At 40.2% G+C, this 13,034-nt stretch overlaps 1 protein-coding gene across 6 annotated transcripts in view; it reads right to left on the bottom strand.

Annotated features, from left to right (window-relative positions):
* Positions 1–252: 252 nt before the first annotated feature.
* LOC122553719 (fibrous sheath-interacting protein 1) overlaps positions 253–13,034 on the bottom strand; it is a 400,816-nt gene continuing 388,034 nt past the window's right edge. Inside the window, exons 13-16 of one of the 6 annotated variants that reach the window (XR_015757930.1) lie at positions 7,900–8,452; positions 7,395–7,525; positions 6,070–6,220; positions 253–1,317 (exon numbers count right to left, since the gene is read on the bottom strand). Coding sequence is in view for 5 of the 6 variants with exons in the window: in XM_043697966.2 (XP_043553901.2) it covers positions 7,425–7,525; positions 7,900–8,452 (654 nt within the window). In the remaining variant the exon portion in view is untranslated. Of the gene's footprint in view, positions 1,318–3,613; positions 6,221–7,394; positions 7,526–7,899; positions 8,453–13,034 lie in introns of those variants that run through there. The other 5 variants (XM_043697966.2, XM_087990005.1, XM_087990004.1 and 2 more) reach the window with 5 other exon arrangements.

The raw sequence follows: 13,034 nt of genomic DNA, 5'->3' as shown, positions 1-13,034 counted from the left end.
TCAATTCCCGCCTCAGGCGACTGACTGTGTGGAGTTTGCACGTTCTCCCCGTGTCTGCGTGGGTTTCCTCTGGGTGCTCCGGTTTCCTCCCACAGTCCAAAGATGTGCAGGTCAGGTGAATTGGCCATGCTAAATTGCCCGTAGTGTTAGGTAAGGGGTAAATGCAGGGGTATGGGTGGGTTTTGCTTCGGCGGGTCGTTGTGGACTTGTTGGGCCGAAGGGCCTGTTTCCACACTGTAATCTAATCTAATCTACATTAGTTACCCTCCAATTTGCAGGAACTAGCCCAGACTCTAGAAAACGTTACAGATGACCACGACATGTTACCCTTCAATTAGAAACATCAATTTTAAATCTTGACTCATTTATTATTCATTACACATTACAGGTATGATTACAATTAACCTTGTAACATGGATACTGACAATTGAACCTCAAAGGAATAAGGTTATCAGTTACTCGTCTTTATTGGTTTATTTAAGAAGACTGGAATATTTGGGCATGCAATTCATGCCCATTGTATCAACGTCTTCTTAAGAGTGCCCAGCATTGCGTCAACTGTTCGGGGTGTAATCTGCTCTTTGCACTCTACTAAAAGGGGAACTCAACATTTGTTCTCCCTGATAGTCCACAGCCCAGTCAACCCATTGTGCTACATAGGACCACTAGAAATGTACAGTTACAGAGATCTGATTGGTCTGGTGGGATGCTATTTGGAGGGTTTGTGTGGACTTGATGGGCCAAATGGCCTGCTTCCACCCTGTAGGCATTCTATGTCTATGTCCATTCAGCAAATATGGAAATTCCTCATCCTAGACAAAGCATTCTGTTATAACAGGAACTCAGCAATAGTGATGTTAAAGAGCAAGGGTGAAATTGAAGAACATATGCTATTATGAAGAAGTAGGGTGTGTGGTGAGTATCTGGAATTGTTCTATGACAAGAGGAATAGCCTCAAAATTAGGGGGAGCAGATTTAGGACTGAATTGAGAATGAACTCCTTTATCCAAAAGGTTGTTAATCTATGGAATTCCTTGCCCCTGAAGTGGTTGATGCTACTTCAATAAACGTTTTTAAAGCTAAGTTAGGTTTTGTTTTGAACAATAAAGGGATTAAGGGATATGGTGCGAGTGCGGGTAAGCGGAGTTGAGTCCACAAAAAGATCAGCGGAGCAGGCTCGAATAGCCACATGGCCCACTCTTGCTCCTCGTTCTTATGTTCTTATGTCAGGCATGTCTAACTTGACGTGGAATGAAGAGGATTTGTCCAGACAATGTTGTAACAGGCATGGTGGTTAGAGTTCCACTGTTTCGAGATCTGCAGGACAACAGGGAGGTGCAGCAGATGCTGTGTGAGAGAAAATTCTGCACAATGCCCTTTCTTTTTTTTCCCCTGTCACCAAGTCACACTTTATTTACACATGGTGAATCCTTGACACTGGTCCAACTCCTTCAGAGCACAATGCCTTTTCTTCTCAACAAGGCTGATTGGTTGGTCTGCTTATGTACCCAACCTTGATTGCTGTACAAGGGTGATGTTGGAGTACCTGATTGTTAGGGACAAGTCCCAAGTGCCGAACTTTACTGATGGCTGTGTGATTGCAATGTGGTGCATTGAATACTGTGGGAGACTGGTTTTGCAGAGACTAGGGCTTTAATTTACTAATCTTGCATGAGGCCATTAGAACTTATGGCTCAGCTGCCAGCTCCAGACTCTGGGAACTGACATCCCTGACAACCTGTTTTGAATCCCTTCTGTGGAAGGTCATCAGGACCTGCCATTCTGTCTCTATCAAACCCAAGGAACAATTTCATCTGTTCACCTGTCTACCTTCCCCATAAAAAGTTAAAAATCACACAACACCAGGTTATAGTCCAACTGGTTTAATTGGAAGCACACTAGCTTTCGGAGCGATGCTCCTTCATCAGATGATAGTCTATCACCTGATGAAGGAGCGTCGCCCTGAAAGCCAGTGCGCTTCCAATTAAACCTGTTGCACTATAACCTGATGTTGTGTGATAACAACAGTCCAACACCGGCATCTCCAAATCATTCCCCATAAAAAGCTGCAGTGCCATAAACATGACACTTCAGCCTTGCTTCTACCCAAGTGTTCCATTTTTCTTGTTTAAAATTGCAGCAGCCATCTCCTGTATTTCAGTGCATCTTCCTTTTTAAAGGGACAGTCTGCCTTTTAAGAACAGAAGGCTGGCAGCACCATATGTGATCTTGGCTCTCTGCAGAGTGCAGAGGAATCCAGCAATGTAGAGCCACTCAGTCCAATGTTACTATCACGAGGGTGAAATGTCAGCAACTAAATTATATTCTGCTTATCTCCAACAGAACCAATGTGCACAAGGTGCGAATTGTGACTCTTGGCCTAAAAATGCTGCCCTCTAGAATCATAGATTTGTTTTACCTACAATGAGTGAAAAGACAGTAAAGTTTAAGAAATAAAGAGTAAGAAAACTGTTAAGAAGAATTTAAGAAGTATAAGGCAAGAAATGAAACATTCCATTGGAACCTCCTATTATTCTTTGTCTAACCCATGCAACAAGATTCCTTGTTACATCTCTCTTACATCATACCTTCTACTTAAATGCATCCACGCTAGCCGCCTCACCTATATATTGTGATATAAAATTCCACATTCTAACTCTTTGGAAAAGTAGGTTCCCCTGAATTCCCTATTAGATTCATAAGTAACTAGCTGAAATTTGTACCCCTGATTCTGGTATCACTCGCAAGTGCAAACAGTTTTACATTTAGCAACCAAAACATTTCATAATCTAAGAGATCTTTATCAAATCACCCCCTCCGTCATCTCTTTTGTAAAGGGAACAGTCCCAGACCATTCAATCATTTCATAGTGGTAATGAAAGTGGGTATTCTTAGTATTGCTGTCGGTTATCAGTTGGGAGGTGATGGCCTCGTGGTATCTTAATCCAGAGATCCAGATAACATTCTGGGGACCTGGGGTTCGATTAGCATTGCAGCAGATGGTGGAATTTAAATTCAATAAATACCTGGAATTAAGAACTTAATGATGATCATGAATCAATTGCCTATTGTTGGAAAGACCCATCTGGTTCACTAATGTCCTTTCGGAAAGGAAATTGCCGTCCTTACTTGGTCTAGCCTACATGTGATTCCAGACCCACAGCATTGTGGTTGACTCTGAACTGCCCTCTGGACAGTTAGGGATGGACAATAAATCTTGGCCTAGCCAACGATGGCCTCATCCTGTGAACGAATAAACATAATATTACCTAGACTTTAAAACTACTTAATGTATGGATAGGCTTGGCATCTGAAGAATTTTATAGGAATAACCTTATAAGCTATCGAAATACTGAAACACTCAGAATATTTATTTTTAAGATAACAATGCTAACAACTAAAATTTCAGCTAGTTACTTATGGTTCATTTAATTGCAACCTTTTCTTCTGAGAGATTAGCAATCGATTCTTTTGCTTATTGGTTGGTATGCTAATTGAATCATAAAAGACTAACTAGCAATTGTAACATCAACAAATATGGAGACCAGCAAAATATTACACCGTCTAAGTCGGAGATCAAAATAACAATGCAACCAAATAACACATTCCCAAGTCCACAGCGAATTATTGAAAAATTTAAAGGCCAAGCTGCTCATTGAATTTAAATCTATGTAAACATACATTTATTTCCTTAAGAGTACAAGGGATAAAACTAATCAAAAGAAGTCTAAACATAACACAACAGTAGCCACAAATAGTGGCCATTATTTTATAGATTGCAATATATAGCACACTACTTATGTATTCATTATAACAATAGTCTGTAGTCATTGTAAATATTAAGATCCCATTTTTATCTCCATGAAAAATCATAATTGAAAGGAAACAACTAGAAGGAAATTATTTAAATAATTATTTGGTTAATGCAGAACTTAAATATTGCTAAATGGAATCAAGAAATTGAATTTTTCCATCTTCTACTCGTCAGAACTAGAACCCAAGAAATGAGAAGTAGGTGTTGATTGGTTGGGCCATCATTAACATGGAGATATAATAAGAGCAGTTAACTGTCAAAGTTAATTCTCAGACCAGGCAGATAGCTCCTGATTGTTCATTGTGTTGCTGTGGGGATGATGCAGAGATTGACTGTCTCATAACCCTTTTTTGTTGTGAAAACATTGCAATCTATGTATAAATTTCTTTTGCCTACATAAAACAGGGCCCTGTATATTTATACATGTAGCTTCTAGCACATCCAAATACTTCACACTGTGAGCCTGACTGATGATCTGAAATCATTTTTTAGTGTAATTTTTTATCAGAGTCCAAATTATTTAATACATAATTTTCAATAGCAGAAGCACATGTAATGGTGATATATTTTTCTGAGGCTTGCAAGCACGGGTTGGTTGAGAAGAATTGATATGTTTCTTACTGCGAATGGTCAATAGGATGTACTGTCTCATATATTCCACTAATTATTGGAATGTATGGTCTACATACCTGGCATCATCCTGGCAGTGAATTCATATATCCCATTACTTACCTGTACGTAGGCTGTGAGGTGTGTATAAACTATATATTTAACATTTTGAATTAGTAATGTGGTTTTCTGTGTGTTTAAAGTTAATTTCTGGAGTCATGGTGATTTCTTTTAACTGTTTTTGAGGCCTTTAGGATTAATGAGTTTTTGTGTGCTTTAATAGGGTTTTATGACAAAACAAAATAAACAAACTCCAATTTAGAAAATCAGAGAAAAGCTTTAAGCTTAAGAGAAATGCCCATAGCTGAGAGAGAGATTTTTTTTAAAGTTTTACATTGAATTTGAGGGCTGCTATGAAATTCTTCAATGAAGATGCTTATATGGACCAGGGTTCCTGAGAAATGAATGAATATTGTGGAACTAGATTACCATAGAGTAAAGAATTAGTGATAGTCTGGATCAGAATTGTTGGGATAAAACCTTGATGAGATTTCCTAAAGTTGGACATGTTTAGGCTAAAGTATACGATAGCTCCAGAAAGTATATGCAGTTCCAGTCCGTAAGTTAGAGTCACAAGTTAATTAATTCAATCAAGGTTATAGAGACAGGGGTTCTGGTGTAAATATTACATAAGTGGTATTTTCAGGATCTGTGCCGGAATGTGTTTTGGGTATTTTATAAAAGCTGTTCTATTTGTTCCCCATTATTTTATAATGGAGTGTTTTGAAATTAATGGAACAACACAGCACAAATGAGGCCTTTTAACAAATCATGCCTGAGCCAGCATTTTAAAACAGTTAGCTATGCAGTTCTACTCCAATTCTCTTTTCTCTTCTCAGTAAATTGTTTCTTTTCATGAACATATCCGATACCCTTTCAAAAGTTACTTTGATTTGATTTGATTCTATTCTAACTTTTTTCAGACATAAGTGCATAAAATAATTTTGGCCATCTCCTGTCTGGTTCTCAAGCTAATTATCTGATATATGGATTCTCTAATTACTGATGCTATCAATTAAAATGATTTTTATTTATTTACTCTACCAAAATTCTGCATCATTTTCAACACCTTTAGTAAATCACTCTGTAATTTTCCTTGCTGTAAGAGAACAACTTTGACTTCTCTGGTTCCCTATCAAATCTGAAGTTCCTTATCCCTGGTACCTTTCCAATAAATCTCCACTGTAGAGTCTCCAAGGTCTGACATCCTTTCTGTGCTTCCTGAAGGTCTAGCAGGGTTCCCAATGCTCGAGCGCAGTGCATACATTTAGCAGCATTTGGTGCTAATACAGACACATCAGCTGAATGGATATTCTCTCGCCTGTCTACCAAAATTGGCTGATCTCATAAGGCTGTATCAAGGTTGATTTATTTTCCAGAACTGGTAGAAAGAACATTAGTTTTTTTATGGGTAATTGTATTCCATTTAACTAAGGTACAGTACCACGGTCCTTGACAAAAGCAAGTTTCAATTCAATAAACAGCAAATTGATTACATAATTGCTTTCAAATGACTTGTCTCATTCAATATGTCAGTCAGCTCTGGCTGATAGACCAGGCAATTTAAATATTAAAAATCAGAATACCAGAGTGATTGGCTGCAACAATGATTTCTCAGGAGTAGACTTGTCATTCTTTAATAAAGGCCACTTCATAAATTTCTGACATTAAGCTCTGTGGTTCCCATAAACTGTAGTCACTTTTGTTCCATGCCAGTGTCAGCAACAGTTTCATCATCTGCAAAAAATAAAGGGATATTCAAGAGTGTGAATCAAATATCCAGTACCAGAATTTCTCAATAAACACTGAATCAATGTGCTCTCTCATTGAGATATGCAGACCAGGAAGGTCATGGGAACCATTCCAGAAATATTCTAAGATAGTGGGAGTGCCGACTGGCATCATCATTCCTGGAATAGGGAGAAGAAAAATCAGCTGAAGTTACCTTTGCTAATCATTTTCCAGTGACCATTGCCAGAAAGGCAAAACTGGGTAAAGGAAAGACCTACCTCAGTTTGCCTACCAACACATGTTGTTTTTAAGCATAAACTGAAAGAATGGCTAATGGCAATGTTCTCTTTCGTGATAAAAGCAGATGCAAAGTGTTTATTTAATATCTTAACCATGGTCTGTGTCTCCAGAAAAATACTCCCTTTTTTTTACTTATCATTCCCACCCTTTCCTTTGACTACACTTTTATTACTTATGTACTGAGAAAAGTCATGCATTCCTTTTCATGCTATCACCAATCTATTCTCATACTGTATCTCTGTCACTGTGTCCTCGGATTCCAGTATCAATCACTTTGGTGTTGTAATTATACAGATTGTGGCAATATAAAAGCAAATTTTTTCTTCTTTCTTTTATTAAGGTCATAACTTCTCCTGTTCATTTTACTTGATCAGCATATTTTCAGTTTTAATTGTAATTTGAGCTGATACTTGTGCAGACATGCTGGACAAAATGCACAAGACAATTGAAAATGAACATGTAACACTACATTATTTATTAAGGTTGTTGTGACATTATGTACATGATAAATAATGGCCAAGCACAAGTTATAGATAGATCTTTGGTCCAAAATTTGTTCTGCCTAAACATGGATATGTTCACGATAACTGTAAAGACGTTTATTAACTACGAGCCATTAAGGGCTCGATTTAGGTTGGTCACTGAATGCAAGTTCCCTTTCTCTTCACACCTATATCCAATAAAGGAGGCTGGCAGTGAATGACAATATTCTGAATGGACAGTCAAAGGGACTATAGGTAATGAACATGAATTTACCATATCATTATCTGTAATAATTTATATATTCAGGGTAAGACTAAGTAAACATTCTGTTTCAAACACATGCAGAACAATAAAGTAAATCACATTTGTTTTAAATTAAAAAATGTAGGAATCCCACCTGGTTAAGACTCCTGGCAAACTGAACTGTTCAATTGGTTAAACTGATATTATTGATGTCTAGCCAAACTGGGTGGTTCAGCAGTTCTTCCCAGGCTGTTCTTGGCATGTGTTTATCAGAACTAATTAGATCTAAATGAGAATGAGGAGAAACCTATTTGAAACTTAAAGAATATTCGTGGAGGGAACATCAACTCAACCATTTGTTAGAAACATGTTGCTGTTTATCTTCTTAGTCCCATTTGGCTTAATTAAATTATAAAATAAAATCTGCAAGAACTGTAATACTGTAAATGAGAAACAATAATAGAAATTTTTGGAGAAATTCAGCAGGTCTGACAGTACCAGTGGAGAGAAATCAGAGTTAATGTTTTGGGCCCATTGGCCTATCCTCAGAACTCAGAACTTAATAAAATAAAAGTTTTACAGAACATACAAAATATTAAAAAGATTATTTTTGGTTCAACACATATATGATTTTAAGTGACAATAGTATTTAATAGTACCTATGTGTGGTAACTTTGGAATGGTGGGACTGCTGTCATTTGTTGAAAGCTCCTGGTCTGTGAATTCATAAAAACTTGGATCATCCAGGAATACAGGCTTCTTCGCTTGTTTAATCTCTAGTGCCCTGGTCATGTAGGATTCTCCATTATTTCTCACCATCCACTCTCCCAATTCACTCTCCGATATATTATCATCTGGTCTTGATACTGCTAACCTGCTGATGTTTACCATGGCTTTGTTGCGATAGTATGCAGGGTCTTCACTTTCAAGATCAGTAGTTGATATTTTGCTCTCTCCTTCACCTCTACTTGGAGCTGGGGAAAGACCTGAGTTGTATGCATCTGCCAAAAGCTGGGAAAGAATGGTTTCGGACAGCCGTGGACTATTGTAGACAGTCAGCGACTGAGGCCTTGGAGAACAGAAAGAGCTAGAAGCAACAGAGTCAGAATCTAAATCTTCATTCCCAGATATTCTTCCTAAACTTTGGCATCGGATGCATTCATCCAGTAAGGAAGTCAATTGGTCTTTTGATATGTATGGGACACCATCAATCTGAAAACAAAAGATTAAGCAAGTCAACAATAAATTTTATCAACTATATTGAAGATTCTTTAAGGCATGCCCAAACTTTTATGCAATCAAAAAACACATAGATGAAACAGAAAAGGTAATTCCTTCACAATAAAATGACCTCCATATGAGAAACTCACTACAAAGTGGAAAAATTACAGCTGATACATGTTATCATAAAGTTTTCCAAATCATGTGATATAGCTGCTTACAGTGTACAGAACAGAATATGTATAAATAAGTGGTTAGACCCTGCTAGGAAATCAGTAGCATGTAAAAATAAATGGGATTCTGTTTCTGTTTAGTTAGCTCAATGCCACATCCTTTTTCAGCTCAAAAGATAAAAGTGTCATTCAAGTTGTCAATATTTTCTGGATATTTCATAAAATCCCTACAGTGTGAAAGGCCACAATTTAGATTAGATTAGATTAGATTACTTACAGTGTGGAAACAGGCCCTTCGGCCCAACAAGTCCACACCGACCCGCCGAAGCGCAACCCACCCATACCCCTACCTTTACCCCTTTAACCTAACACTACGGGCAATTTAGCATGGCCAATTCACCTGACCCGCACATCTTTGGACTGTGGGAGGAAACCGGAGCACCCGGAGGAAACCCACGCAGACACGGGGAGAATGTGCAAACTCCACACAGTCAGTCGCCTGAGTCGGGAATTGAACCCGGGTCTACAGGCGCTGTGAGGCAGCAGTGCTAACCACTGGGCCACCGTGCCGCCCACACACCTCCCAGTCTGCTTCATAGTGATGCTGACTTACTGCACACTCCTCCCAGTCATCAAGTTACACCAACCCTCCAAAGAGCATCACACCCAGGTATGCAGGCATCCCACATCCACGCACTCCCCCCACCAATCTCCCCCAATCCCCATACCCCTGAATTTCCCATGGCAAATTCACCAAGGCTGCACATCCCCGGACATGAGGGCAAATTAGCATGGCCAATCCACCTGCACATTTTTGGACTGTGGGAGGAAACTGGAGCACCCAGAGAAAATCCCCACAGACACAGGGAGAACTTGCAAACTCCACAGAGACAATCGCCCAATTAGCTGGGATGAGTGGGTTGTCTTATGAGGAAGAATTAGACAGACTGGGCTTGGTTTCACTGAAGCTTTGAAGAAAGAGGTATGATTTGATCCTCAATGGTCTTGACAAGGGGGATGTGGACATAGTGTTTCCTCCTGGTAGTGAGTCCAGATTGAAGGGACATTCTTTATAATTAGGAGTTACTCCTTTCGACCAGAGATGAAGCAAAGTTTTTGCTCTCAGAAGGTTGCGCAACTTTGGAACATTTTGCCTCAAAAAGGTGATGCTGACCATAAGACCATAAAACATAGGAACAGAAATTAGGCCATTTGGCTCACTGAGTCTGCTCTGCCATTCAATCATGGCTGATAGATTCTTGATTGTCAAGGGGTTCAAAGGTTATGGGGAGAATGGGGTTGAAAAATCTATCTATCTCAGTCTTAAACACACTCAATGACCTGGCCTTCACAGCCTTCTGTGGCTGTGAATTCCATAGATTCACCAGCCTCTGGCTTAAGAAGTTTCTGCTTACCTCCATTCGAGAAGGTCTTTCCTTTACTCTAAGGCTGTGCCCTCGGGACTTCATCTCTGCAACCAATGGAAACATCTTCCCAACATCCACTCTGTCTAAACCATTCGGTATTCTGAAAGTTTCAATCAGATCCTCCTCATCCTTCTAAACTCCATTGAGTACAGTTCCAGAATCCTCAAACCTTCCTCATATGTTAAGCCTTTCATTCCTGAGATCATTTGCGTGAACCTCCTCTAGACCCGATCTTGGGCCAATACATCTTTCCTGAGATATGAGGCCCAAAATTGCTCACAATACTCTAAATGTGGTCTGACCAGAGCCTAAGAAAGCCTCAAAAGTACATCCCTACTTTCATATTCTAGTCCTCTCAAGATGAATGACAACATTGTATTTGCTTTCATAACCACTGACCTAACCTGTAAGTTTACCTTAAGAGAAACCTGGACTAGGACTCTCAAGACCCTTTGCACTTCAGATTTCTGAATTTTCTCCACATTTAGAAAATAGTTCACGCCTCTATTCTTCCTTCCAAAGTGCATGACCTCACACTTTCCCACATTGTGTTTCATGTGCCACTTCTTTGCGTACTCACCTAACCTGTCTAATTCTTTCTGCAGCCTCCACGCCTCCACAATACTACCTACCCCTCCACTTGTCCTTGATGGTGGTAGGGTCATTAACTATTTTTAATGTCAAGGTAGATGGAATCTTGTTAGGGAGAAGAATGTAAGGTTATTGGAGCTCGCTGGGAATGTGGAATTCTAAACACAAACGGATTAGCCAAACTGATTCCAGTATGTTTCCATATGTTTGCCAGTGAAAATTCCAATCAAAGCTACTGTTTCTAAAAGCCACTGCCTTCTGACTATAGCTCAAGTAGGTTTAAATAGACATATTCTAAAGCTTTTGCATGTCAAATGTGACCAACTTTGTTTGACAGCCACTCATGTATAATGTGCAAAATGGAAACACTACAATATGAAGAGTAAAGTAAGAGTAATGAAAGGTATGAATATTTCAATACTCAGACATCAAAAATGACATTTTTAATTGATGTTGGACGAGCTTGAAGTTTCTTACAATAAGGAACATGCTTGGAAATGTGGTGGCCTGAGTAGGACATTTTGTTATATTTCTTCGTGGAGCATGACAGAGATATTATAAGTAAAGCCAATACCCTTTCTGTAGAGATGTATAAAAGTACAAAGTTGAGAGTGCGTTTCTGGAAAAGCACAGCAGTCAGGCAGCATCCGAGGAGCTGGAAAGTCAACATGTCGGGCCGGAGCTTCCTGATGAAGGGCTTCGGCCTGAAATGTCGATTCTCCTGCTCCTCGGAAACTGCCTGACCTGCTGTGCTTTTCCAGCAACGCACTCTCAACTCTGATCTCCAGCATCTGCAGACCTCACTGTCTCCTAAAAGTATAAAGATGAGTTCAAGGTCAGCAAGGAGAAGGTATTAAAGCAATTTGTTCCAATAATTTGTTTATTACAGGAGAATTATTAACCACAATGTTAATCTGCCATCCATTATTAACTGTTATAACCAAACACACTCAATGGGGTTTATAAGCTCAAAGAGAGAGCAAGAGTGTGAATTGTTATATTTCAATCAATTATCACATCTGTAATATTGACCCCTACTGGGCAGTTCTGGTGTTTCCTGGATGGGGTTTATGAGGTTGCTAATCTGATGTGATCTCATCAAGATGAGAAAAGGTCATCAAGCCGGTAATTAAGAAATTATTGTGAAAAATATTTTTCCAAGAAGAGTTTACTGGAGTAAATAAGGAAAAGCAAATTGCACTGCCGGAAGGTCAGGTTTCAAAGTAATTGGCAAAAGAGCAACTGCGGAGAATATTTCATGTACAGCAAATTATTATATTTTTGAAGGAATGCCTAACAGGATGGTGAAAACAAATTCATTAAAGCTTTCAAATGAAGTTGAGTATAGACTAAAAAAAAGCAAAAAAAAAGTGCAGGTCTGTGGGGAAAAAGCAGGGTCATGGAACTAACTGGATAGTTCTGTCAAAGAGGTAAAAACAATGACTGCAAATGCTGGAAACCAGATTCTGGATCAGTGGTGCTGGAAGAGCACAGCAGTTCAGGCAGCATCCGACGAGCAGCAAAATCGACGTTTCGGGCAAAAGCCCTTCATCAGGAATAAAAGCAGAGAGCCTGAAGCGTGGAGAGATAAGTTAGAGGAGGGTGGGGGTGGGGCGAAAGTAGCAGAGAGTACAATAGGTGAGTGGGGGAGGAGATGAAGGTGATAGGTCAGGGAGGAGAGGGTGGAGTGGATAGGTGGAAAAGGAGCTAGGCAGGTCGGACAAGTCCAGACAAGTCAAGGGGATAGTGCGGAGCTGGAAGTTTGAAACTAGAATGAGATGGGGGAAGGGGAAATGAGGAAGCTGTTGAAGTCCACATTGATGCCCTGGGGTTGAAGTGTTCCGAGGCGGAAGATGAGGCGTTCTTCCTCCAGGCGTCTGGTGGTGAGGGGGCGGCGGTGAAGGAGGCCCAGGACCTTCATGTCCTCGGCAGAGTGGGAGGGGGAGTTGAAATGTTGGGCCATGAGGCGGTTTGGTTGATTGGTGCGGGTGTCTCGGAGATGTTCCCTAAAGCGCTCTGCTAGGAGGCGCCCAGTCTCCCCAATGTAGAGAAGACCGCATCGGGAGCAACGGATACAATAAATGATATTAGTGGATGTGCAGGTAAAACTTTGATGGATGTGGAAGGCTCCTTCAGGGCCTTGGATTGAGGTGAGGGAGGAGGTGTGGGCGCAGGTTTTACAGTTCCTGCGGTGGCAGGGGAAAGTGCCAGAATGGGAGGGTGGGTCGTAGGGGGGCGTGGACCTGACCAGGTAGTCACGGAGGGAACGGTCTTTGTGGAAGGCGGAAAGGGGTGGGGAGGGAAATATATCCCTGGTGGTGGGGTCTTTTTGGAGGTGGCGGAAATGTCGACGGATGATTTGGTTTATGCGAAGGTTGGTAG

The sequence above is a fragment of the Chiloscyllium plagiosum genome, unplaced genomic scaffold, assembly GCF_037043375.1.
Source record: "Chiloscyllium plagiosum isolate Xiang-an unplaced genomic scaffold, Cpla_swu_hap1 HiC_scaffold_8, whole genome shotgun sequence".
NCBI lineage: Eukaryota > Metazoa > Chordata > Chondrichthyes > Orectolobiformes > Hemiscylliidae > Chiloscyllium > Chiloscyllium plagiosum.
This window is presented reverse-complemented; position numbering and strand designations above follow the sequence as displayed.